Genomic DNA, 26,023 nt, shown 5'->3' with positions numbered 1-26,023 from the left:
ATATGAAATCATACTGGATTAGGATGTGCCCAACAACCAGTGTCCTTATAAGAGGACAGAGATACACACAGAAACAGAGGAGGCACACAAACGGCAAAGGTCTTGTGACGACAGAGTCAGAAATCAGAGTGATGCAGCTATAAGCCACAGAAGGTCAAGGGTTGCTGAAAGCCACTAGGAGCTGGAAAAAAGCAAAGAAGGATTCTCCCCTGGGGCCCGCAGAGGGAGTGTGGCACTACCGATAACTTGATTTCAGGGATCAGCCTCCAGAACTGAGAGAATAAATTTCTGTTGCTTAGCCACCGAGTTTGTGATTTTGTTATGGTAGCCCTCAGACACTAATACATTCTCTTTTACACATACTCTTGGAATGTGAGGAATGGGTGACTGAAGGGAAGTGAGGGTGGGAGGATAGAAAGGGATAATCATTTCAAAAAGTAGTATGCCATGTGAAACTAATTTAGGTATTATGTTATGAGTTGTGAATCATTTCTTCTGAATTATGAAGAGGTCCTTCAGTATTTTTTTTAAAATCCTATCTCCTTAAACTGTTTCATGCATCTTGATTTACCAATTGGTCCATCTAAAATATTTAATTTTACCCTGTCTATTGTGTCTTTCTTTCTCTTGGGCTTTAAAATAAGAACTTCATTATTTTCTATCCTAAGAGAAAAGAAACACAGACATTAGCCTCTGACCTATACCCCACCTCATTGCCAACCTAGCTCCTCCTGCTTTATCTCAGCCAGAATTGTAGAAATAGAAGTCCACAACATACATTCTCTAACTTTTGTAATTCTCCCCTCTCTATAGCTTGATTTTGGCTGCTACACTCTATAGGTATAAATACATATTAACAAAAACATTTTTTCATCTAACAATGTCAACAGTTCTCCCACATTCTAAAGCATCTTATCTATACCAAATTCAAAATTGAAAATATGCTTTGCATGTTTTGGCACTTAAAAATAATGCATTGCATGAAGGCTTAAACAATCAAACAATAAAAGGGCAACAATGGGTAATAAAAAATTGAAAAATGAAGGAAAAATAAAACATACTTTATTAATAGAAAGGTAGGGTATTTTTTAATCCCCAAATCCAAGTGAAATAGCTTAACTGTTGACATCAATAAATGTTACTCAATGATCCAGAATTATTCTAGTTCTACATATATAGAACAACCGTAATCCTGCAGAATGAATATCACCAAAGTGACCCTAACATCTGAAGTTCAAATGAAATTCAATGATGCTCACGAAAGCATTAGGGATTGACAATTTTCTTATCTATAAAAACTGAAAGATAGGAATTGACTGACAGAATAATACTCATTCAATCAATCAGTAAAGTAAGGTCATATTATGTTCACATTTAACTGATACGAATTCAATTCTACACTGGGCAAAATAAATAAATGAAAGTAATTTGGTAGCACATGACCTATAAAAAATCAAGCTAGCTCATCTGGTATTAACTAAAGAAACTGTTCTGACATTAGAGGAAAATTAGAATTATTCAGACACTATAGGTCTTATGCAAAATTATGTAGATGATCATTATGGGTGAGTTAAGGAATCTCATGCATGCTGTTGACTGTATGTGATTTTCTCCTTACATAGCAACTGTAGAACCTTAACCTTTGTAAAAAATGCAATTTCAATGAATGAATTGAGTGTATTTGCCAGATATTATGCTAAATGTTTAAAAAGTAAAATTCTAGGAGTGTCAGCATATAAAAGATACAGAAGAAGGAATGATTATAATTTGAGATAAGTGACAAGAAGAGAAAAAAGTGAGAAATGATATGTTAGGAAGTGATACCAAAAAGTCATAAAACAGTGGCAACAGAAGGAAACTATGAGAATGAGAGGAAGAAGCAGCAAAACAGAAATTTGTGCTACTCTTAAGACCCTAATAAATCCAGTAATTCAGGTCATTTCATTACATAATTTTTGGTAAGTGGCGGTGGGGTGTCTACAAATGTGAACATAAACGTGTGTGTGCATGTGTATTTCTGTGTGTATGTGACTTAACTATGTACAATTTTGCCACTTACATATATTATGTCATTTAATTATAAACTAACCCTATAAGGTAGACATTTATCACCTCTATTTCAGAGATGAGAAAAGTAAAATTCAGACCAATAATGAGACTTATCTAATGAGAAAGAGTAATGAATTATGCTCTGAAGCCAGAAATCTGACTTCAAAGTTGGCATGTTTAAACTCATAATGAACATGAACTATGTGAGATATATTTTATATATGGAATCTCATTCACCCTCCCAACAACTCTGCTCTGCAGACATAATGATCTCCATTTTAAAAATAAAGATACTGAGTCTCAAAGAGCATATGTAACTTGTCCAAAGACAGAGCTATAAGATGTGACAGGCTGAAATTAGAATCCAAGTTTGTCTGACTTCATATGTAGTTTGAAATACAGAATGATGCAAAATTTATAAAAATAAAATCAGTTTCCTTACTAATAAACCAAAGAACATTTGCTTTCATCCACATATAATCTAAGACGTATTTAAAAATTAATATTAAAAACCACTGATTATTAGTTGCATTACTTTTTACATTAAAAGGATTACATTTAATTTACATCAAGTCTGCTACAGTAGATTCCATTCTTTAGAAATCCATTAATTTACTTTTACTTTTATTTTAATCAGTACTTTTTCCTTCCCTTTTTGAACACACATTGGCTACTGTAAAATCTCTCTAGGTGACCAGCATGCCTATGTGTCAGGAAAGGAAATGTCTGATTTTCCTTTCTTTTTTTTGGCCACATGACATCCCAAGAATAGATTTAATAGAACAAACTGATGGCTTATAAAGAGGACTGAGATCGCCATGCAACCTTCTGGACCATCTTTGCTAGGGTTCCGTCAGCAAACGTGTAATATTGTTGGCATCTGGCGACTAAAAACCCCTGTAGCAAGGAAAGGACTATTTTGGGGCACCAAAGGCAAAAAATAAATAAATAAACAATTAAGTGGACACTGTTTTTCTTTCTAAACTGTCGTTCTCAAAGAGCTCAACTCTAATTTAACCGATGAGTATGCTAGAAAGAAGAGATATTTTGTAAAGAAACAGACACCTTGCCAATGCTGGCATCATCCTTCTACATCAAGGTTAAACACAAGGTTTAGTACTTCACTTCTGAGGACAATGTTCTCTCAAATAAGTTGAAGATCTTGGACTTGTTTCAGAAGAGAGAGAAGGAGGATATACAGGTAATACCAGGTTATAAGAAATTGGACTGGAAGCATCAGCTTATTTTATATATCAGCAGAAACGTTAAGTCAAGATGTGATCCAAAAATCTTGGTATGATAAAATCCACGTCCTTCTGCTAAAACACTTTGTCATTCAGACCCACACATTCATTGCAGCTGTAGCAAATCCTTTACTGTGTAACGCAACGCTGTAAATCTAAATTGCAGAAGTCTGAACTTTCAGCCTCTCTCCCATGCTGTACTGCTCACTAAATGTCCTTGGCCTATCCATCCATAAACAGAGCTTAACCTGGGTGAGATCCAGCTGGACCTTAGATCCAAAACCTTTAGAAGCCAGGTAAGTGACTTCTAAGACTTGTGATCAGGGAGACGTGAAGGCAGCAAAGGAAACATTGTCTTCTCAGTGCCAATGCCGAACAGATTGTCAGGCTGACAAGATGAGCTGAAATGTCCTTTGCTGTCTTTTCATATTCACTGCTGTCCCAGATACTAGGTACTTAAAACCAAAATCTTTTCTTCCTGGAAATGTGTTTAAAAAAGTATAAAACAATATGATTGTTTGGTACATACTTTTCTCATTATTATAATAGTTCTATATTTGACTTTATGCATATTTTACAGAGCACACTTTGCTTCGTGCTCTGGTAATTTCCCATTTTATGTAATTCCAACATGAAGGCACTTGCAAGGTTACTGGATGTACTTATTTTTAAAAATTAAAAACAATCCTGTTTTCATTTTTATATTGTTGTTCACCTGTGTACTTGACTGTAAATTCAGATTGAGTAAAATGACCTCAAAATTTTATTATTACAAAGCTACTATCTAAAAAGAATTACAGGGTAAAGCACTTCATGAATAGTGAATATTTTCATTAAAAAAACTAACATTTTTGAATAGCATGTAGCAGAAAATAAAGCATGTCTGGAATGAAATACTATACGATGAGATGAATATTACTTACCAAACTCCTTGGGAACTGCTATAGAATAAACACAATTATGTCCAACACTGTAATTTTTTGGATAGTTTGGCGATAGAACAGTGCCTTCTGAACCTGTTGAACGACTTCCACAGGGTGCTAGGAAGTAAAAATGACAAAAAATATTTTTAGAAAAACTTTAAAAAATCATATGATGAATATTTTCATGATATAAAATTATAGCTATTGAATTTTAAGGTATAGGATTTATTTCCATCTTTTAACAAGATCCACTGTTGTCAAGTATTTTAGAAATAAATTGTGGCTGAGGGGTCCAGAGGGGAGGGGGCTAGGGGGATGGGTTAGCCTGGTGATGGGTATTAAAGAGGGCAGGTAGTGAATGGAGCACTGGGTGTTATATGCAAACAATGAATCATGGGACACTACATCAAAAACTAATGATGTAATGTATGGTGATTAACATAACAAAATAAAATTTAAAAAACTACAAATGGATCAGTAATCTAAATAAAAAAATAAAAATAAATTGTGGTCATATAAAACTAAGTATTCAGATTCACTCTTCTCAGAAATAAAGTAATTTAATAATATCATAATGTTATCTCTAGAGGTAATAATGGTGGCCCTGCTTTCATTTATGGTAAAAATGTAAAGATAATCATCTTTTTTATAATGATGAGAAATCACATATGCAGGTGGGAAATTGTTTTACTCACTGCCAGGCTTTGACACTGTACTCAAAACCAACCTTGATTATGCTGCCACCAAATTAAGTATTTTTATACATGGGACGGGGACGGCTGTACAAATACATTCACTCACTCATCTAAGTAAGATACTCTCACCAACCTTTATCCATTTATATGATTTACCTTTGAATCAGAAGAGTTGCTGATGGTGCACAGAGGCAGGTTTTTTGTTTTGTTTTGTTTTTTTGCTATCTCAGCCCCAAACGTGCTACGTTCCTACAAAAGGTGAGGGTGAAACCAATGTTTCTGGCAAATTTGTAGATGATGGTTCTTCTGTTCACAAGATAGGGGAAATACATTAGGTTCTATAGTTCTGGGCTATGAGACAGACCCCGGCTACTGATGGAGATTTAGGTATTGAAAACATAAAGATGATAGTTGACAGTCTCTAAGTGAAGGAGATCACCCAGAAAACTATGCAGAATGAAAAAAGATGGCCAAAGAGGAGGTCTGGGGAACGCCAAGGTTTAGGATCAGATAGAGGGCGGCAACGGAGAAAATAGTGTCTTGGAAGCCAAGGGAGAAGAAGAAATTAAAAGAAAGTGTTCAACAGGGTTAAGTGTTGCAAATAACGTGTGGAAATAAATGAAGAAGGAGTCTGAGTAGATTTGGCGACCTGGAGTGCCGCAGAGCACGGGCTTCCCTGTGCCCGCCCACGACTTTCTGCAGGAGGGCTTCTGCCCAACTGCGGGCCTGCTGGCTCCGCCCCTAACTCCCGAGGTAGAATGAGCTTCCCTGATTGGTGAGCCCAGGACGGGAATTTCTACTTTACTGCAGATTGGGCGCCGCTCTGCTCAGAGAGCACGCTGGCTGGTCTGCTTCTCTACCGTGTATTCCAGGGCGAGTCTGGTGAAAAAGTAGCCGCGATTGTTGAGGGACACCTGGAGCTGCGTAGGAAGCCTATTGATTCGGCTCCTCTGCTTTGATCCATATTAAAGCAAACAGTTTGCTTTCCTTCAGCCTGTCCCTTAATCGGCTTTCAACGCGTGCAGAGAGGACTCCCAAGCAAAACTGAGAATTTTTGGTATCATTAATACAGCAGTTTCAACTAGAGCAGCTTTCTGCACGTTACAGCCAGCAAACCAAATCCAGCCCGAAACGAGAGATTTTTTTTTACATTCTTAGAGTTACAAAACAAAACTAAGTTAGAGTATGCGACAGAGACGTATGTGGCCAACAAATCCTACAATACCATCTGGCCCTTTACAGAAAAAAGGTTCGCTAACCCTTGCAGTAGAGAGATGGTATCTAGATCGTAGTTGGATAAAGAGTAAGTGGTATATAAAGAAATACAGAAGTATCAGAACCTTAATTATCGACTAAAGGAGAATGTAGGGAGCCGTTAGGCAAAGGGCAAAGCTGAGTGAGTTTTTGTTATTGTTTTGTTTAACGGGGGGGGGGAGGATTTATTACAAAGGGACAATCCGGAGCAGACCCAGAGTCTAGGAAAAGATAAGATCAAGAACAAAAGTCGAGTGATGAGCTTTTTGAAAACTGGAGTGACACTCCTCTGTGCTCTGAGAATAGGGTTGAAGGAGACTAGAAATGCATAGATTCAAGTTATACATTGGGAATTTATTGGCGTTAATGCCGGATTTTCCTTTTAAAGAGAGCTGGATGCAGTCAGTGGTGTGTTAGGTGACTGGAGAAGAGTCCTGCCAGTTTGAAAAAGCAAATGCTTTTCATGGATTCCTGGCCAGAGTTTAAAATATAGCAATATACTGAAAACACATACATACAATCCAAACAGGATCTTACATTGCGTTGGGTGGCTAATGAATGTTCTGCCTTTTAATGTTCTATTAAATGGTAATAGAGTTAAACATACAAACTTAGAACTCCACAGAACAACAAATTGACAGTGATGATGATCACCAAAGATGCATTGCTCTCAATGTCCACAATAGCCAAACTGTGGAAAGAGCCAAGATGTCCATCGACAGATGACTGGATAAAGAAGATGTGGTATATATATACAATGGAATATTATGCAGCCATCAAAAGGAATGAGATCTTGCCATTTGCAACCACGTGGATGGAACTGGAGGGTATTATGTTGAGTGAAATAAGTCAAACAGAGAAAGACATGTACCATATGATATCACTGATATGAGGAATTCTTAATCGAGGGAAACAAATTGAGGGTTGCTGGAGTGGGGGGTGGGGTGGGAGGGATGGGGTGACTGGCTGATGGACACTGGGGAGGGTATCTGCTCTGGTAAGCGCTGTGACTTGTGCAAGACTGTTGAATCTCAGATCTGTACCTCTGAAGCAAATAATGCGATATATGTTAAGAAAAAAAAAAAAAGAAGAAGAAGAAGAAGGTAGCGGGAGGGGAAGAATGAAGCGGGGGAAGTCGGAGGGGTAGACGAACCATGAGAGATGATGGACTCTGAAAAACAAACAGGGTTCTAGAGGGGAGGGGGGTGGGAGGATGGGTTAGCCTGGTGATGGGTATTGAGGAGGGCATGTTCTGCATGGAGCACTGGGTGTTATGCACAATGAATCATGGAACACTTCATCTAAAACTAATGATGTAATGTATGGGGATTAACATAAGAATAAAAAAAAATTAAAAAAAAAGATGCATTGCTCTCATCACTCATTATTGTTTGAGATTAGTCAGGTGTGTTCTTAGTTCAGCACTGATAACTTTATTCAGCTGATAACACTACTGATGAGAGAATCATTCAAGAATGAGTAGTATGTTTTACGTTAACTTTCCTTCTGATTTTAAGGTACTCCAAAATTACAATACTTTTGAGTGTTTGTGACAGTAGTTCCTATTTTTATATTTGGAAAGTATGAATAGAAACGAGAGCTTCTACCTCAAGTTCAGCTTTGTGACTTAGTCATGAACATTCTGCCGTTCCACATTAATATGCATCTGACAGCCTCAGTTTGCTTTTTATATTTTATTTTGCATAATGGACATCTAAGACAGCTTTTTAAAAAATACCATTTATAAATATAAGAAAATGTGAAGTTTTTTTTAAGACACTGATGAATATATATGAGGTTGCAGTATAATCACATGTTCTTAGGGTAATTAATACTATGTTAGATTCTGTTATTTGGACTAGTAGCAATAATTTTACGTTTCTTCGGGTCAGTGCTTACCACATGTCCTTGTTGATAATTATATTGAATACTGTAGTGATTGACAGTATTTTATGCAGTATGCAAATAATATAAATAAGAGAAAATTAACTGTGCTTTGAGATACAAATTTATTTTAATCAATTTTCTAAAAATCTAAATGCAATAATGACTAAGCCAGAGCAACTTTACTAATTCTCCTAATATTGGTTCCTGGAAGCTTTTTATATTCTCTCTTCCTGTTTTAATTTCATCTTATTGGCTAGTACAGAAAGGGCAGCCTTTATTTTTCTGGCTCTGTTAACAATCATAGAAGCTAGAAGCCAGCCAAGACTTTGAATGCTATGTTTATTTTTCCCATTTGACTTGTACCTGTGGGCTATTTGTCACACTGGCTGTGTTTCTCAAAATAGCCCATATCCCTTGGAATGCAGTAAATGTAAGAATTCACCTGTGTCTGTTCCTGATTATAACTTATTTGATACATATGACTCCTCTTAAATCTATATTTAATAACACTGTTGTAGAACACATGAATTAGGAGAAGGAATGGTTCTATGACTAAGTAAGTTTGGGAACTACATGGGTAAAAGAAAAAGAGTTCTTTACTATATGGCCTCACTAATACTTTAGTAAGATCTGGGGAATGTCATGTTCTTACAAAATTATTTGATCATGGAGACTGTTTCAGTATAACATCTCACAGGACCAATGTTCCCTAGAACATGCTTTGCAAAATGCCGGATTGATGATTCCAGAATGTGCTATCACTTGGCAATAACTCTAACATTTATATTATTGCCTGTAATTGATTATAATTTTGTAGTACTAAAGAACTGTTTTATGTATGCACATAGAGCCAAAGTATTTTAAAGATGTAAAATGTCAGACTTAGCCTATTATAAAGTACTATTATTCTTGACACGCTTTCCCTGACCCTTGGGGTCCAATACATCAATTTGTTGCTTGTTCCCTTACATAGTTTATCAGTCTCTCTCTCCTCTCTACCACTCAAAATGCCACAGTCCACACTCTCAACAGTTTCCACATGGGCTCTTCCATTGGACAACTAGCTCCACGCATCCCCGAAAGTTCTCACCACTGTTAACAATTTTTCTAACAGACAAGTCTTACATTTCTCTTCTCTTCCTAGAACAGTTCTGATAAACATTATGTTCTCCATAAATGTTTGTGGGATGATTGAATGATCTATGCTTGCAAGACCAGGCAGGCTACTATAAAATGTTGTTCCAGAGTCATCACATAACACAAACATTTCATTTTGTTGAAATTACCCCAGATATTCACTTAAATCCAAGACAGAATGGAGACATACCCTCTTTTACTAAATCCATATAAGCCTACTTTTTTTCTTTCTGTGATTAAAATCTTCTGGTTATTAGGAATCACTGTTGCTTTACATTTAGAGGCAATATTATGTGAAAGATATGTATCTTTAAACATTGGAAATATGTTCAGTGACAGAACTCTTAACAATATGAGAGCCACATGAATACTGAGTTCCCCTGGAGGAATAGCAAACTCATGCCTACCATTTTACAGTAGCAAATCCATGCTAACATTTTATCAGTCTGGAGCATACCTTTTCTTTTTTTTTTTTTTTAAGGATTTTCTTTATTTATTTCACAGAGAGAGACACAGCGAGAGAGGGAACACAAGCAGGGGGAGTGGGAAAGGGAGAAGCAGGCTTCCCGCGGAGCAGGGAGCCCGATGCGGGGCTCGATCCCAGGACTCTGAGATCATGACCTGAGCCAAAGGCAGATGCTAAATGACTGAGCCACCCAGGCGCCCCTGGAGCATACCTTTATTCAAAGAGTGACATCACTCACACAGTTTAATTTCATATGATTTTTCTTGTTCTCATTTTTCTGTTTGTTTTTTAAAAATTCTCTTTGGCTGAATTTATATGGCTTGATTTGTATAAGTAAAATGTGCCCATACTGTAACTATTCTCTATATGCGTGTTTCACTCTTGCAATATGAAAGAGGGATACAGTAGACAGATGCGGTATTTCCAGGGAAATCAGAGGATGAGTCTGCAACTGGGTTTCAAGACTTCTAGTCATTTAGTGAAAAGGACTTCCCTCCTATGGTTTGATCATGTGTGTGGGATGGAGGAGGAAGACTGAAGAAGAAGGAGAACAAGAAGCAACCTCCCAGTAAGTGAAATAGAAGAATCCCAAACCATTTTTATGGAAAAGGTACTATTTGAATGTCCACATATCTTAGAGACTTTATAATACATGCAACACAGCCTTGAGCTACTTGCAATTTCAAATCTGTCTTTTCACTTGTGTAATGTATAATTTATTATCAAATATACTCTATAATGAAAATTATTATATAATATATAAATTTTTCTCAGAAAGCAAGTTAGGTACTTTTAAAAGTGATGAGTTCTTGTAGGTCACAAAAGAGCAATATGGTATATTAAATCAATAATTTACTAGATGTGGCCTGTGACTCCTTCAGTTTGAAAGAACTGCTGTACCTTACAAAAGTGCTGGCCCACTTCTAGTAAATTACTTATGCCCTGATATAGCCTGATTGAATGTCACAAATCAAAAATCCTGGTATAGAAAGTGTTTGCAAGCTGTATCTCCCGTTGAGCTTTTTTTTTTTTTTTTTTTTTTTTTTTTTTTAAGAGAAGTCCTTTCGTAACTCTTAAACTCTGGAATTGAATTTATAATGCAGACAGCTAATATTCCCAGTATTGACTTGTAGATTAAAATTACTATTGCTTCTTCCCTCCTTTGTTTAAAACCTTGTTCTTAGTTTAAAAAAAAAAAAACTAATTATTCATCCATTCATTTCTTTTTTTTCCAACCATTCATTTCATACTTCTCTTCATGTCTGCTATATAAGCATTTCATTTTGTTTATCTTAGATGATAAGCCTCCAATAAGGCTATTCTAGCATAATGGTAATAAATATTTCTTTAAATTATAAACTGTTACTCTAAGTAACTTATTTATTTTGATTTTCATTTTCTTCTCCATCAGTTCTGCTACATTCACATTTATTTATCTGGAAAACTAAAGATAATATTGCCATGAGTTTCCTATTGCCTCATCTGTTCCCCTAAAAAAACAAAAAACACAAACAAAAATCAGTCTTTATTACTTGTGAATTAATTTTGTGGTAAAATTCCACACTCTCGTTTAACACTAAAAAAAAAAAAAATCATCTCCATGTTGTAATCAGTGGCTTGTAAACCATTTTAATCACTCACTCAGTAAACTTAGTAGGATATGAGCTTCTACATCTGTCACCTCACTGATTGCCTGAACTCACTCATTTTATTTTGCTGGCTAGGAAGGCTTTCCCTTCATGCCCCAGTGCTCGATGAGCTGTGTTCTCCAACAGAGTGTGTTCTTAGAGAAAGAAGAATCATCCTATGACATAGACCTATGAATAAATAGCTATATTCCTCGGATAGATTTGCCATGCTACCATATATAAATGCTACTAATACTATGGGTGTTAGTAGTTTATCTGTGATACCATGTCACTCATTTTTAACCTCATTTTCAAGATTGAGGTATAATTCACATACCATAAAATTCACCCTTTTAAAGTATATAATTGGGTGTTTTGGGTTTTTTAGCATATTCACAAAGTTGTATAACCAACACTCTATCTAATTTTAGAATATTTCTGTCATCCCCGAAAGAATTCCTATATTCATCAGCAGTCACTCCCTATTTCCTATACTCCCAAGTCCCTAGCAATCACTAATCTATGATTTTGTAGAAAAATGTATATGGGAAGATAAATTCTTAAAATGATTTTAGCTGAACTGTTGATGTTTTTTAAAAACTAAAATCCCTTTCATTGCTTAGTTTCTGATTTTTAACTCATTGATTTTAAGTGATGGCAGTCTTTTATTGTTTAAAAAATTGTTTTAAAACAGCTAATAGTACAAAATGAGCTTAGAGGGGAAAAAAATCATCTGTGACAATTTATTACCCCTGCCTGATTACTTCACAAGCATTGATTTCTCAGGAAAGTCTTCCCTGTCTTCCAGACTAGTTCAGAGGATCACATCATATAGCATTCCATTCCGTTCAGGACACTGATTACAACTTGTTTTATATTTATATTCTTTTTTTTAATATAAAGCCACTTATTTATATAGGGTCTGTCTCTCTTAACTCCAAAAATCTATTAAGTCAAAGTTTCTATTTCTTTTTATACACCATTTATACCTCTGGAGCCTAGGACAGTGTCTGTTTATACAATGGACTTCTAATAAATATGTTATAAATATTAGGAAAACTAAAATATACAGTATATTACTATCTTGCTGCTGACTAAATGCATGGAATGTAAAACTCAGATTCTTCAAACCATTTGCTTAGGGTAGCATAGTAAATGCTGTATAAAACCCAAAGCTTTGGAATCTACAAGATTTAGTTTTGAATCCCAGCTTCACTATTTACTGACTATTTATTTCTAGCTTTGGAGGAGAGGAAATTTCAAACTGGAACTGGAACAGGAAATGTCTGATAGATATGCTATATGGTGTGGGCCTAGATAAAATGAATTAAGCAACTCTCTGGCCCCACAGAATCTTCTGGAGGTGATATAATGTGGGTTTCATAAAGGCCTTAGGAGGATGAACTAATCTCATCAATCCCAGGAACGAATACAAAGTTTAGAGAAAGGGCAGGAGGAAACTTCCCTGGTGTTTCTGCCAAGCTCTTCCCTTGAGAGAGAGAGGAATGCCATTTAGTGATTCTCCCAGAGCATTGTTCCTTCCAGGAGGAGCTCTGGCTTTTATTTTCCTCTCCTCTTCATTTCCCTACTCCATCCCAAAGGCAGAGGGACCTACATCTTCAATTCAGCTGTTGTCTCAAGAGGTGGTATGTGTGTGGGTGTGTGCGGGGGGGGGGGGTGGGGGGTTGGGGTCACTGTGCTCAACTGTTAACAATCACTGTGGATGTGGTCTTCTAATTTTGCACTCCTTATCCTTTAGAAGACCAGGGGGAAACAAGAACCAATGTTAATAGTGAAAGGGAGGAAAAATTGGCCCATCTTCTCCTCTTCCTTACAGCTCAGGGGTTCTTTTTTCTTGTTTCATGAATTTGGATGGGGAAAAAATGTTTATATTTTCCAATTCTTATGGAAATTTTTTTCTAACTGAATTTTACCATTTCATTTAATTTCAAACGTAGGCAGCAAACCACTGGGACTTTGTCACCAACAGGAATTACAGATGTTTTTATATTACATTATAATTGTTGCAGATACCTCAAGTAGTTATTAGATTTGCTAGGACTTATAATTTAAGGCAATAATTAGGAAGCAATATATTATTACATCAAAATTTGTTTTTTCAATTGTAGATTTTAAGTACTTGGATAACTGTGTTTCAATATAATCAGTTTATCTTTCATGCCCATGTGCTTTATTATATTTTATACACCTAAAAAGATAATTCTAGGATAGGATTCATCATCACACAAAAAAGAAACCCTATTCTAATTAGATTCCTCCCAACTCACCTCTTTTTACCTTTGTAATTTTTTGTCTTCTCTTTTCCTTACGGGGGCTTGGCTCAGGGATTGTTGCTTTGGCCTATGATGATCTGGAAAGTATTAGTTGCATTGGAGAACCCTTTCCTTCTTGCTCTTTTGTCTCTCTTCCTAACAGGACAGATCATTTCTTCCCTGAATCAGAGAGGTCCTAAAACTCAGATTAGGAACGTGGGGAACCCTGTCTTGGGGTTGGCTTAGGCTTGAAGCTATTTAGAACCTGATTATGGTTCAGATTTACTCACTAACTCTCCCATACATTTCAGTCTGACTGGTTTTGGGATTTGGGATTAAGAATTTATTCCCTCTTGCACAGAGAGCTCTATATTGTCTTTTTTTATGTGTATGTCTTGAAGTGAAAGACTCTCTGGCTGAATATAAGTGTAAAATGAAATGTTCTATGTTTAATAAAGGGGAAGAAAGCAGCAACCTCCTTTAGGGTGTCTCTTTTAAAACATAATAGGCCCATCTTTTTGATTTTACAGTGCAAGACTGCTGGCCTTCTGGAAACATACTTCAGAAATTAACTAAGGGTTCTTAAAAAGTGTAGTCACAAGGTATACAGAGACAAGTTACATCGGTATGTCTCTCAAGGAGATAAAAGAAGAGTTATTTGTTCTTTCTTTATAAATTTGTATGAGATTCTGTCCAGTCTTTGTAGCATCTTTCATAGGCAGCCTGCAATGTTCATTACATTCCAAATATGCTTATTCAATAATAAACCTGCTTTCTTTCTCTCTAGGTTTTGTGGGTTGAACTTTTTAGTAGTATATTTGTTTTGCCAACAAAAGTAAAGATTTGGCTATCCTTAGATCTGTTGTTTTATTATCCTAATGCCATTCCTTACTTAATACAGTTTGATTCTCAACATGACTATGAATAATTACTGTTGTATACTTTACTTTCTTTATCTGTAAGGAGAGAAACTCTGGGTTGATTCAATTTTCTGTATAAATAATTTTTCTGTTTTTCTGTAAAAACGTGTAACACATTAGGGAGGCATGTTTGAAGTCTGACTTAAATATAAAAACTACATGGTGGTGGAGAACGGGGGTTTCTAAGCACAATGAGAGGCCATGCACTACCATTCTGGAGGCATGGCATAGTGGCTGAGATGCCAAAGGCAGAAAAAATAAAAATGGTTTAAATATGAGCTCCAAGTCAGTGGTCACAAGAAAATATGTTTTGAATTATAAGCATTGATTTGCAATTAAATTGCTTCTTACATAGGCGACTCTACATAGTATGCTCCAGAATTCATAGCAGCAGGGATTTATTTATAACAATGCTAATGATTCTCTAGACTAGCATGCAGGAGACCAACTGGAGTGATAACGTAAGTAAGAGTGCCTGGAAATAGCAGGTGCTCAATCACATTAGCTTCCCTTCCAGTTTCATTTTAAATAATATTCCACCGCCCCATATGAAAATGAAACATGCTTTGGTTTTATCTCAATACTACTTTAAATTTTTAAAATAGAAAAATACATTTGGGGTGCCTGGCTGACTCAGTTGGGAGAGCATGTGACTCTTGATCTAGGGGTCATGAGTTCAAGCCCCTCATTAGGCCTTAGAGCTTACTTAAAAAAAATAGAAAATACATTATACTTCTTTGTAGAACATGATTCTGATACATAATCTGTATATTATGTCTGTGAACAAAATTCCTATGTATAGCTAATGAAAGGCAGATATTTGATGATACTCAGAAATAATTTACCACTAGGCCTTTGTTTTATGAGTCTTTCATCCACATGCTTTAATTATGTCACATATTTAAATGGCATCAAATGCTAAATGGCTCAGTATATTAGATTACATAACGTCTATATTCATTTATAATGCAATGGGACTCCAGACTTGTTTCAAATCTCAAAAAAATTCTATAAACCTTAAGGACATTTGGAATAAGAGATTAGCCCAAGGCAAGCACGCTGTTTAAGCAGAAGATCTGGAATAAAAGTTGAGTTATCTACGTCATACACTAAAGCAGTATGATTTAATTAAAAGTAGGTCATATGAGGTTACTAATGAGAGATAACTGTAAAGTTGGAGAGCTACAATTATAAAATGAACTTTTTATTTTTTATTTTATTTGTTCCAAATTTTCTCTTCAGTTGATAGTGCAAAGGGCTCTCCATTTATTTATTATTATTATTTTTTAAAGGTTTTATCATTCCACATAGAGTTGGAAGTTGAACAATGAATGGTACCAGATGACTACTGGATGTCTAATCATAACACTCTTGTGTATGTACTTTGGACAGACTTATAGTTATCAGTGACTGAGTTACATAATCTTTTTTTTTTCCCCCAGAATCTAGGACTACATTAGCATGAGAGAAACAAAGGGATTGAAAATAATGGTACAGATGTTCAAAATAGCTAACACTGACTATATCTGTTAGGGTATCTGTGAAATGCAAAAATGCATTTCAGATGGACATTTTTTATTAGTTATTGGTAGGAATTTACTTTTTCTTAATTCTCATACTTAGCTTGGAGGAAGATTTCAGAAATAAGTGGGGAACCCAAAATCTCACCACTTATTTTTGATGCCATGCATCCATTCATGAAACATTTAACCACCTGCAATATGCGATAAATGTTAGGTTCCAGAGATATAAAAAAGATCAATGCAAGGTCATTAATCAGCCTCTCTAGAGGGCAGTGATTAAGACTGGACTCCAAATCATGACTGGCAGACAACTATGACTTTGAACAAGTGACTGAACCTGTCCTGTGTCTTGGTTTCCTCATCTGTAAAATGAGAATATTAGTATCCCCTAATTCATGGAGTTGTAGTAAGGCATAAAATAATATGTATACAAAACTTCAAACTGTTCTCAACACAGACAAGTTATTATCTCTTCTCAGTCGTCTCTATGGGCTTGCCCAGCTCAGCTGCTTGAAATTCTATCTACTTTCTCTGGTTTGCTCTTGCTTCTAAATGTTTATAAATGCTCAACCCTAGGTGTGAAACACAGCATTTCCTTATGTCTTATACCTCACCTGGTTCCTTCCTATTTTTAATATTCAGTTCATGTGTCACTTTCATAAGGAAGACTTCTCTGATTTCTCTTTGTGACTGGGTCAGAGGCACCTCCACACTGTGCTCTCGGCACTCTGTTTTTATTTCTAGTAATTGACCTCACCTGCTTTATTTCATCTGATTATAAATTCTCTAAAGGCAAGAACCATATTGAATTCGTAGTTAGTACAGGACCAGGCATATAATTGGTACTTTTTAATGCCTGAAAAAAAGGAATGTATGATACCATCTCTTCTATTCTCTCTAACATATTCTCCAAATATGTTTGTTCTTAGGGTCTTATTATTCTAATTAGCTGTCAATTGAATGCTCACTGAATACTATAGCAATGAAAAAGATCAAGAATACGGCATTGGTCCAGTTATAAAATAAATAAGTCATGGGTATGTAATGTATAGCATGATGATATAGTTAATAATACTGTCTTGCATATTTGAAAGTTGCTAAGAGAGTAGACTTAAAATTACTTATCATAAAAAAATTGTAAACTGTATGGTGATGGATGTAAACTATACTTATTGTGGTGAACATTTCACAATATATACAAATATCAAATCATTATGTTGTATACCTGAAACAAATATAATGTTGTATGTCAATTATACCTCAATTAAAAAATACTGTATTAGTACTATGGCTAGTACTCCCAAATTTGATGATTTTTTTTTATAAAGATATTATTTATTTATTTGAGAGAGAGAGAATGAGAGACAGAGAGCACGAGAGGGAAGAGGGCAGAGGGAGAAGCAGACCCCCCGCCGAGCAGGGAGCCCGATGCGGGACTCGATCCCAGGACTCCAGGATCATGACCCGAGCCGAAGGCAGTCGCTTAACCAACTGAGCCACCCAGGCGCCCCCCAAATTTGATGATTTACCTTTCAGAGTTCTAAGGTTCTAAAATAACTGGGGCTTTACACACACCAGAGATATCTTTACCAAGGACCTATTATTTCAACTTTAGATTTATTTGATTCCATCCTGGAAGCTTTAGGGAGCAAGGGGAGGGTAAATTGGAATGTTTTTCTGCTACTAAAACATGCCTAAAGGAAATCTGAGAGCTTCAGCCAGAATGCTGGGGAAAAAGCTTCAGACAGAAAGGATAGCAAGTGCAAAAGCTTTGAGGCAGAAGTGTGATTTCAAGAAACATCTAGGAGCCTTTGTGGCGCAAAGAGTATAGTAAAGAGGTCAGAATATATATAGGCAAATTAAGTGGAACTTCATATTATAAGATCTATGGAGTTTACTCAGATTTAGAAAGCCAATGGTGGATTTTGATATAATTTAACATATGTTTTTATTTATTTTTTATTTTTTAAGAGATTTTATTTATTTGCATATTTATTTAGCGAGAAAGAGAGCATGTGAGCTGGGGAAAGAACAGAGGGAGAGGGAGAGAGAGAATCCCAAACAGACTCTGAGCTGAATGCAGAGCCCAACACAGGGCTCAATCCCATGACTCAGAGACCATGACCTGAGTCAAAATCAAGAGTCAAATGCTCAACCAACTGAGCCATCCTGGAGCCCCAATCTGACATAGGTTTGAAAGATTACTTTGTTGTGTTTGTAAGAGATTTTATTGGGGAACATGGGAAAGGGAGAAACTAGCTAGAAGAGAGGTTAAGAGGTAAGAGATAGCTGATGCCCTAGGTCAGGGTAGAGGTGTGTTTATATAAACAGCTACAATGCCATTAGATGAAATAAATCAAGTAATGAACATTAAGGGAAAAATACGGAATCTGCCACTATTTGTGTTTCATTATCTTTACATAATATTGAGTCATTTTATGGATAAGAACAATAGGACTTCTACGTTAATCCAGTGTGTCCATAGATAACCAAAGTTAACACAGAGTTTCAACAGACACTTGTCAAAGTGTGAAAAATAAGAAGGGAAGAAATATTTTCCAAACACATTTTTTTTATGACAAAGTGAATTGCAGGTACAGATATTCTGTTTTGCTATCATTTAATACATGTGACATTCTCCATGAGATAAACTGCAGGGTTTCTCATCACTGAGCAGGACTTACCACAGGATGCTATCATTTTGGATCTGCTTCTGACAAACACAATCTCCCAGTGTCCAACATAAGCTCTTGAAAATATTTTCTTCAGATTTAAAATGTACACAATCTTAAACCATGATTAAAAAAAAAAAACTATCTTCTAAAATAGACAAACTGTAAATTCTTATGGTTCAGTTCAGGTTAAAAATATTTACTGAGAGCCTGCTTGTATAAATTAATGCATTGAATGCTAAAAAGTTATATGTAGCCCAAGACCTTATGAGCTTATAGTCTTCCAGAGTGAAACATTACAAGAAAAATCAAAACATTGCATTTAAAGAGTTTACAAAGTTTGGTCTCATGGAGAATTGGTGTTCGCTTTTATGTAAAAAATAAAATAAAAAGCTTTCCTTATTTTGGCACTTAGGGATTATAGTCTAATAGCTCCCTACTTACATACTCTAAAGCAAAACTTTTCAGTCAGTCCAAATTTCCTGCCCATGTTCTCAGAGACAGCAGTCAAAATTTTACTGTGGGGTAAGACTAAACATGAAAAGCAGCAGAGCCTGACAATCTAATTCTCAAGCATTAATGAAATTAAAAATAGAGGCATAAACAAATTAATATATGACAAAGGCAATTGCTAGAATGCACAAAAATAACTTAATTCTGGAATATTGAAGAGAAATAGAAATTATTAGAAGACTCAGCTGAGGAATAGCAGAATAGAGGGTGGTGTGGGGCAGGTGACCATTGCTTTAAATTACTTTAAATGGAAACCTATATTATATTATTTTCTTTGTTATTACCTGTATATTTTACTTTGATAAAAATGCAAAATATATCTTAACTTAAAAATGTACCCTTATGGGGCGCCTGGGTGGCTCAGTTGCTTAAGCGACTGCCTTCAGCTCAGGTCATGATCCTGGAGTCCCTGGATCGAGTCCCGCATCGGGCTCTCTGCTCGGCAGGGAGTCTGCTTCGTCCTCTGACCCTATCCCCTCTCATGTGTTCTCTCTCTCTCATTCTCTCTCTCTCAAATAAATAAATAAAATATTTAAAAAAAAATGTATCCTTATGAGTAACAAATCCTCTGGTTCTATTGCACATGCTTTACCCACTAATTTTGACTTTCAAAGTATTAAATTATTAAATCTGAAAGTCAGCCAGTTCTGTGTATTTTGGATTTCTGTATAATTACTATGAGGGAAAACAAATAGATACGTGTGAATGTGATCAAGAAACTAAAATATATTAAGTTCTCCTTATGAGACAGTAACAGCTTCAGAACCAAATGTATTTTTAATTTATTTTTTATATTTTATTGTGTTTATAATTTTTAAGTAAGCTCTAGGCACAATATGGGACTTGAACTCATGACTTCAAGATTAAGAGTTGCATGCTCTACCAACTGAGCCAGCCAGAAAACCCAGAACCAAATGTTTTAAGTAAGTTATTTAATATAATTCTCCCAACAACCTTACAAATTATACAATATCATCTCATGATTAGATACACAAAATAAATTGTGTAAGGTCACAGCTGATTTTAGCTTTTCTCTTGTTTTTAAATCATTGTTTAGAGTTAAATAGACCTAGTTCTAAAACATGGACCTTTCCTTCCCCCTTTACTATTCTAGAAATTATCAGTTGTGGTCATATTTTTAACATGGTTAAGGTATTTATGGTATTAATTAAGTTAATTAAGGTATTAACAAGCATAAGGTATTTATGGAATAACTTTTTTCCCATAGTATCTTGGTATTATGGGTGAAAGTCTAGTCATATCCAAGTCAATTGATAGTGAAGATTATCCTTAAGAAATTTAAAAAATACTAAACACTTGTGCTATTTTTAGGAGTAAATGTGTATCCATATAATAACATTAATAAATTAGATTTAATTAATGTTAAAATGACAGAAATATACTAATTCCATTAAATATAACATGCAATGCAAAGTGCAATGCATGTTTTCCAGTGCTGTGATTCTTGAACACTTTGAAAATCACATGTATTAATATTCCAGTATTTGCTGGGAAATTTACTAGGCCCTCTGTATGTGTTGCAATTAATTGAATATTCACAATAACCTACTGAATTAATAACTATGATCCAGTTTTAGGGATTTAAAAATCAAGGCTTGGCTTGCCAGAGGTCATAGATATAGTAAGAGGATTTGAACCCAGGTCTACTCTTCCCTCTGTTTTGTTTGTAGATATGACTAGTCAACCAACGTGAAATATACTTAATTAGGCTATAATTGATCCCATGAAATGTTTTGGTTAGGAAGGACCATTTGTATATATTATGGCATATTCCATGCTGAAATTAATATTTCTATGACCTATCAATATAGAAATCTACTGGAAAGAAATAGGATTATTTTAGGCAGGCATATTCTTAGTGAATGCATACTATACTCTGGTGCTCCTGCCTTTTTCAGCTAAGTCACTGAAAACCATGTATTTAATAATTTATCCCAGTGATTAACAGCTATCCTTTTGATCTATGGTTTTCTGTATCCTTTGGTTTTTCTCTGTCAGGATTTTGGTTATTTCTTGTCTGGCTCCTGGAAATCTTCCATATTATTTTAATGAATTTTCTGGCTATATACAGATTTCTCTTTTGCATGGCTCTGAATTTTAAGACAATATAATCACTCTTTCTCTTAAGCTTTCTATAAACTTTCCTGTCATCAGTTATTTTTTTCTCTTTGGCAGAATTAAATACAAAGTAATTATTTCTTTTATTCCCTTTATCCTCTAATAGATGGAACCATCAATTAAGAATTAACTGGCTGTTCTGTTATTAACAGAATGACCATTTAATAGACATATACCTTTTATTTCTTATTGCAACATTTTGAAGTAAAGAATTTCAATTACCCCCATTTTAGAGATGAGAGACTCTAGAGAGGTTAGATGACCTATGAAAGTCAGAAATCATGTATATAATTCTAATATGTGAAAACGTTATACAATGAGGAAAAATTACTTTGTGTAACAGACACCAAAATTCCATACTTTTAATTATCAGTTCAAAATTGTTGCTTTTTTTCACTGAAATTCACGGTAAGAAATATACATTATTTTATTTATATTTATTTATTTATTTATTTATTTTTAAGATTTTATTTATGTATTTGATACAGAGAGAGAGCTAGTGAGAGCAGGAACACAAGCAGGGGGAGTGGGAGAGGGAGAAGCAGGCTTCCTGCCAAGCAGGGAGCCCGATGTGGGACTCGATCCCAGCACCCTGGGATCATGACCTGAGCTGAAGGCAGACACTTAACGACTGAGCCACCCAGGCACCCCAATATACATTATTTTATTGCAAATATACACATACACATCTACATGTACTCGTACACACACACATCACATGGGTATATTCATTGTATTTTATTCATCTCTCTATATGTAGCTGAAAATAGTCCCACAAAATAATACTTATCTTTACCATGGTCTTTGAATTATAATATTTTTCTCTTCTTTTTATATATTTATCTTTTATTTTATTTTAATTATTTTACCTTATTCAATGTTACATCAATTATAAAAATGCTGGTCATGACCCAGTGAATTGATTTTATGACTCACTACTGGTGACCCCTGGTTTGGAAAATCTGCACTAGATGATATCATCTCCATGTCAGTTTTGTACAATGCATTAGGATCATTCAGCTGACCACAGAGTCTGTGGTAACTTTCCACAGTGATATCATTGTTTCTCTCTCCTTACTGAACTGTTTTTTTTTTTTTTTTTTTACTTTTCACTCTATCTCTATCCTCATAGAGTTGTATGCAAGCATATGATTTTTCAACATGCAATATTATTTTATTTAGTTATAAAATCCATCTTCAAAAGCTTGAAATAAAAATTTCCATGGTCTGCAATTGAACTGTACATTGCTTTATTTTAGGGTGTCCTGTTTTTCATTAAAATAATTTTTAAACCACTGTGTTGGATTTCCTATTTAACACTTAGGTATGGGTTTTGGAAAGACCATGGGTCACTAGGTCCATGAAGTGGCAAATGGGTCCTTGTTTTGGAAAATCCTCCTGGAATTTACCCAGAAATATATATTCATGAACCGTCATCATCACAACCTGCTCCACTGTTAACTAGGGACTCCCACAGTTTCCCCTCTTGTGTTCCCTGGATCAACTTTTCAGAATTCTGAATGGGCTGTTCATTTACTATGGCTAAACGCCTAGCAAATTCTATGCCCTATGTGTGGGTGATGTCTCTGTGTCTGATGCCTCTTCAGTGACTTCCTTAATCTGAAAAACAGTAAGTCTCTTCCCCTTGAGTATATTTTTCCTAAATTTTTCCCTAAGATCAGCAGTCTTCTGGCTATGATCACTGCCAGTTCCTGCATCAAACTTCATCCGAGGCCCTGGTCTCCTACTAACTCTAGCTGTGGCATATATGGCAACTTACATATCTGATATTTTGTTACTAAGACTAATTTTAGGTCTTCCTCCATTTTACTGTGTGCTTGAGTCCGTCCTCCCTCCCCCAACACCCCCCCCCCCGCCCCCGCCTGCTAGAGCTGCCTCAGCAGCTCCAACATGGTTTGCACTTTTAGGCAACCTTAATTTTTAGGAGAAATGTGTAGTTTGGATAAAGATTTATCACCAGTTCTTGATAATATTTAAGTCACTGCATTTCTCTATTTTGTTGAAATGTCACTTTCTGTGTGTTCATTCTTCATTTACTCAGCAAATATCTTCTGAGCACCTAATCTTTTCAGGCACTCCTCTAAGTCACGAACACAGAATACAACAGGCAATACCCTTATGCTCAGAGAGCTCGCCGACAATAATGTGTGCAGCACTTTAGAAACACCTGGGAATATAAGCACTTTTCTGAAACCATTTCTTTTACAAATCTAATTTAAAAATCCTTGATAAAATCTCTGCATGGCCTATACCACACTTGTAGATTGAATGTTAAGTGGTTGATTTTTAAAAATATAGAAATGGCTTTAAATATTTCCTGATCCTATCTAATAATAAAAACTCAGCAAAAAAATGTTTCTTACCATGACAACTTGGTAAGGCTCTATTCCATCCAGGTCTTCCATCATCTCCCATGATACAGGTGAGTGTCGAATAACCTTGGAGAACATAACCAGCATCACAGTAATAGGTGACTGTTGACCCTAGTTTATAATCCATTCCAAGTCTTGTGCCATTCATTATATTGCCTGGATCAAAGCAGGACTCTCGAAGTTTTGCTGAAAAACAGTGTTGATATAAAATGAAATGCTTTAAGATACTATTTCCTTTGAAACCTTTAATATTTCTTCATTTCTATTTCTAAACAGATGGGAAAGTACCAGCACCCTTTCTGCTTCTGTTTGAGGGCTCAACGTACAAAGTAGCCCATAATCATACCTGACATTTTGCTAATTCATATTGATGAGTAAGAGAATAAAATTTTTCATTAGTCCTATTAAGACTCATATCTAATATACAGTCAAGCATAGAGTTTTAGAGTTTATTAAAAATTATTATGTGCTATAATCCATGCATAAATATTTTAAATGAATTATTTTGGAAAAGAAGGACTTATTTCTTTATTTAATATTTATTTAAAAGCTCTTCTCCCAAATAATGTATACTCATTCCTTGTGACTGAACCAGGAAATGATACTACTGCTTATGTTGAGCTCAGTTCATTTCACCACTGGGAGGAAGGTAAAAGTTTTCTCTACCCTGAAATCATTTCTTGTAACCCATCTCCTCTAGTCATTCCCCATTCCTATCAGAGGTCTGCCCATTATCAAATAGCAGCAAAATCTTTATGACATACAAACCAGGATCTTTTGGAGCAGAGAGTCTATGTTAAAGTCAAGTACTTTTATTTATTTATCTATCTATTTATTTTAAGATTTTATTTATCTGTCAGAGAGAGAGAGCACATGAGAGCACACAAACAGGGAGAATGGCAGGCAGAGGAAGAAGCAGGCTCCCCATTGAGCAAGGAGCCCGAGGCGGGACTCCATCCCAGGACCCTGGGATCATGACCTGAGCTGCAGGCCCACGCTTAACTGACTGAGCCACCCAGGTGTCCAAAAGTCAAGTACTTTTAAAGTTAACACTAACAGACACATTGAACATTAAGTCCATTCACAACAAAGGAACTAAAAGTTTTCTGTGCATCCAGATAGTGAACTAAAGAGAGAGACAGAACATTTTGAAAATATGTAGAGAAACAGAAAGATCAGTTCATCCATTTTTGGGAATAAGCTCTAAAACAAATTGTTGTTAACAGATCTGGGCAATGCCTTAATATTTCTGTTTTATTATTATTGTTATTATAGATTCCTTAAGAAATAGTACAAAAATGTAAGGGCCACCACAAGTTCAGGATAACAAATGTGATTTTCTACATTAGAATTTATTTTATGTTCATGGGAAGCCAGGAAGTGGGTGCATCTCTGCACATAACTCATGGAACCACTGGGATTTAAGTCAACAATATCTTAGTGTTTGGCTATCACAGAAATTATTTTATTGTAATATATCCAACTCTGATTAATTGCAACAGTAGGAATATATTTCTTCCATTCATAAAAGTTTACAGAGTTCAAAGTACTTCAACATTCATAGGAAATGAGGAGAAATTTGTGCTTTAGAAAGAACACTATACAAGATTTCTCCCAATTCAACTAAAGAGGAAATGGCAGAACCAAACATTTAGATGATTTAAATAGACTATCAAAGGAATGGAGTTCTGCTTTCTTTCTTTCCTTCTTTTTTTTCCAATAAGTACTTAAGAACCCACACTACCCAATAAACTCTGGAAATATAGCAGTGGACAATCAGAATATATTCTGGCCAATGTGGCAATTACAGTTTATTAATTATGGTAAATAAATGCTTGCAACTGTAATGATTATGGCGTAAGGGGAAGCATTCAGGAACCTTCCTGAAGAATTGACACCTAAGCTGAGCATTGAGAGAGAAATGAGCTGACTAGGTGAAAGAGAGACAAAGCGCATGAAGAGGACGAGTGTGCAAGTCGGATAAACCTGATGCCTGAGTTTCAATCCAAAGCTAAATAACTTGATCTTTTTCCAAGTGCACATACACAGATGCACACACATGAAATTTGCACCCTACATATTATTCAGAATTCACAATAAAAATCACTTCTCAATCCAACAAACTATATTTCTTCCCTGGTAAAATATTCACACAATATCATTTTCCCAAAAAGAACCAGTGGTGCAAATACTCAATTTGGTTACTAAGAATGGGACTTTAGGGCGCCTGGGTGGCTCAGTTGGTTGAGCGACTGCCTTCGGCTCAGGTCATGATCCTGGAGTCCCTGGATCAAGTCCCGCATCATG

At 35.5% G+C, this 26,023-nt stretch overlaps 1 protein-coding gene across 3 annotated transcripts in view; it reads right to left on the bottom strand.

Annotated features, from left to right (window-relative positions):
* Window positions 1-26,023, bottom strand: part of CSMD3 (CUB and Sushi multiple domains 3) — a 1,202,189-nt gene that overhangs the window by 220,771 nt on the left and 955,395 nt on the right. For all 3 annotated transcript variants that reach the window (XM_045896021.3, XM_045896023.3, XM_045896024.3), the window contains 2 exons: window positions 23,708-23,902; window positions 4,217-4,333 (listed from right to left, as the gene is read on the bottom strand). In XM_045896021.3, the coding sequence (XP_045751977.1) occupies window positions 4,217-4,333; window positions 23,708-23,902 (312 nt within the window). The remainder of the gene's footprint in view (window positions 1-4,216; window positions 4,334-23,707; window positions 23,903-26,023) is intronic.

Source organism: Mirounga angustirostris, unplaced genomic scaffold (genome assembly GCF_029215605.1).
Source record: "Mirounga angustirostris isolate CCGP_5_RB_7025 unplaced genomic scaffold, mMirAng1.0.hap1 SCAF_4, whole genome shotgun sequence".
NCBI lineage: Eukaryota > Metazoa > Chordata > Mammalia > Carnivora > Phocidae > Mirounga > Mirounga angustirostris.
This window is presented reverse-complemented; position numbering and strand designations above follow the sequence as displayed.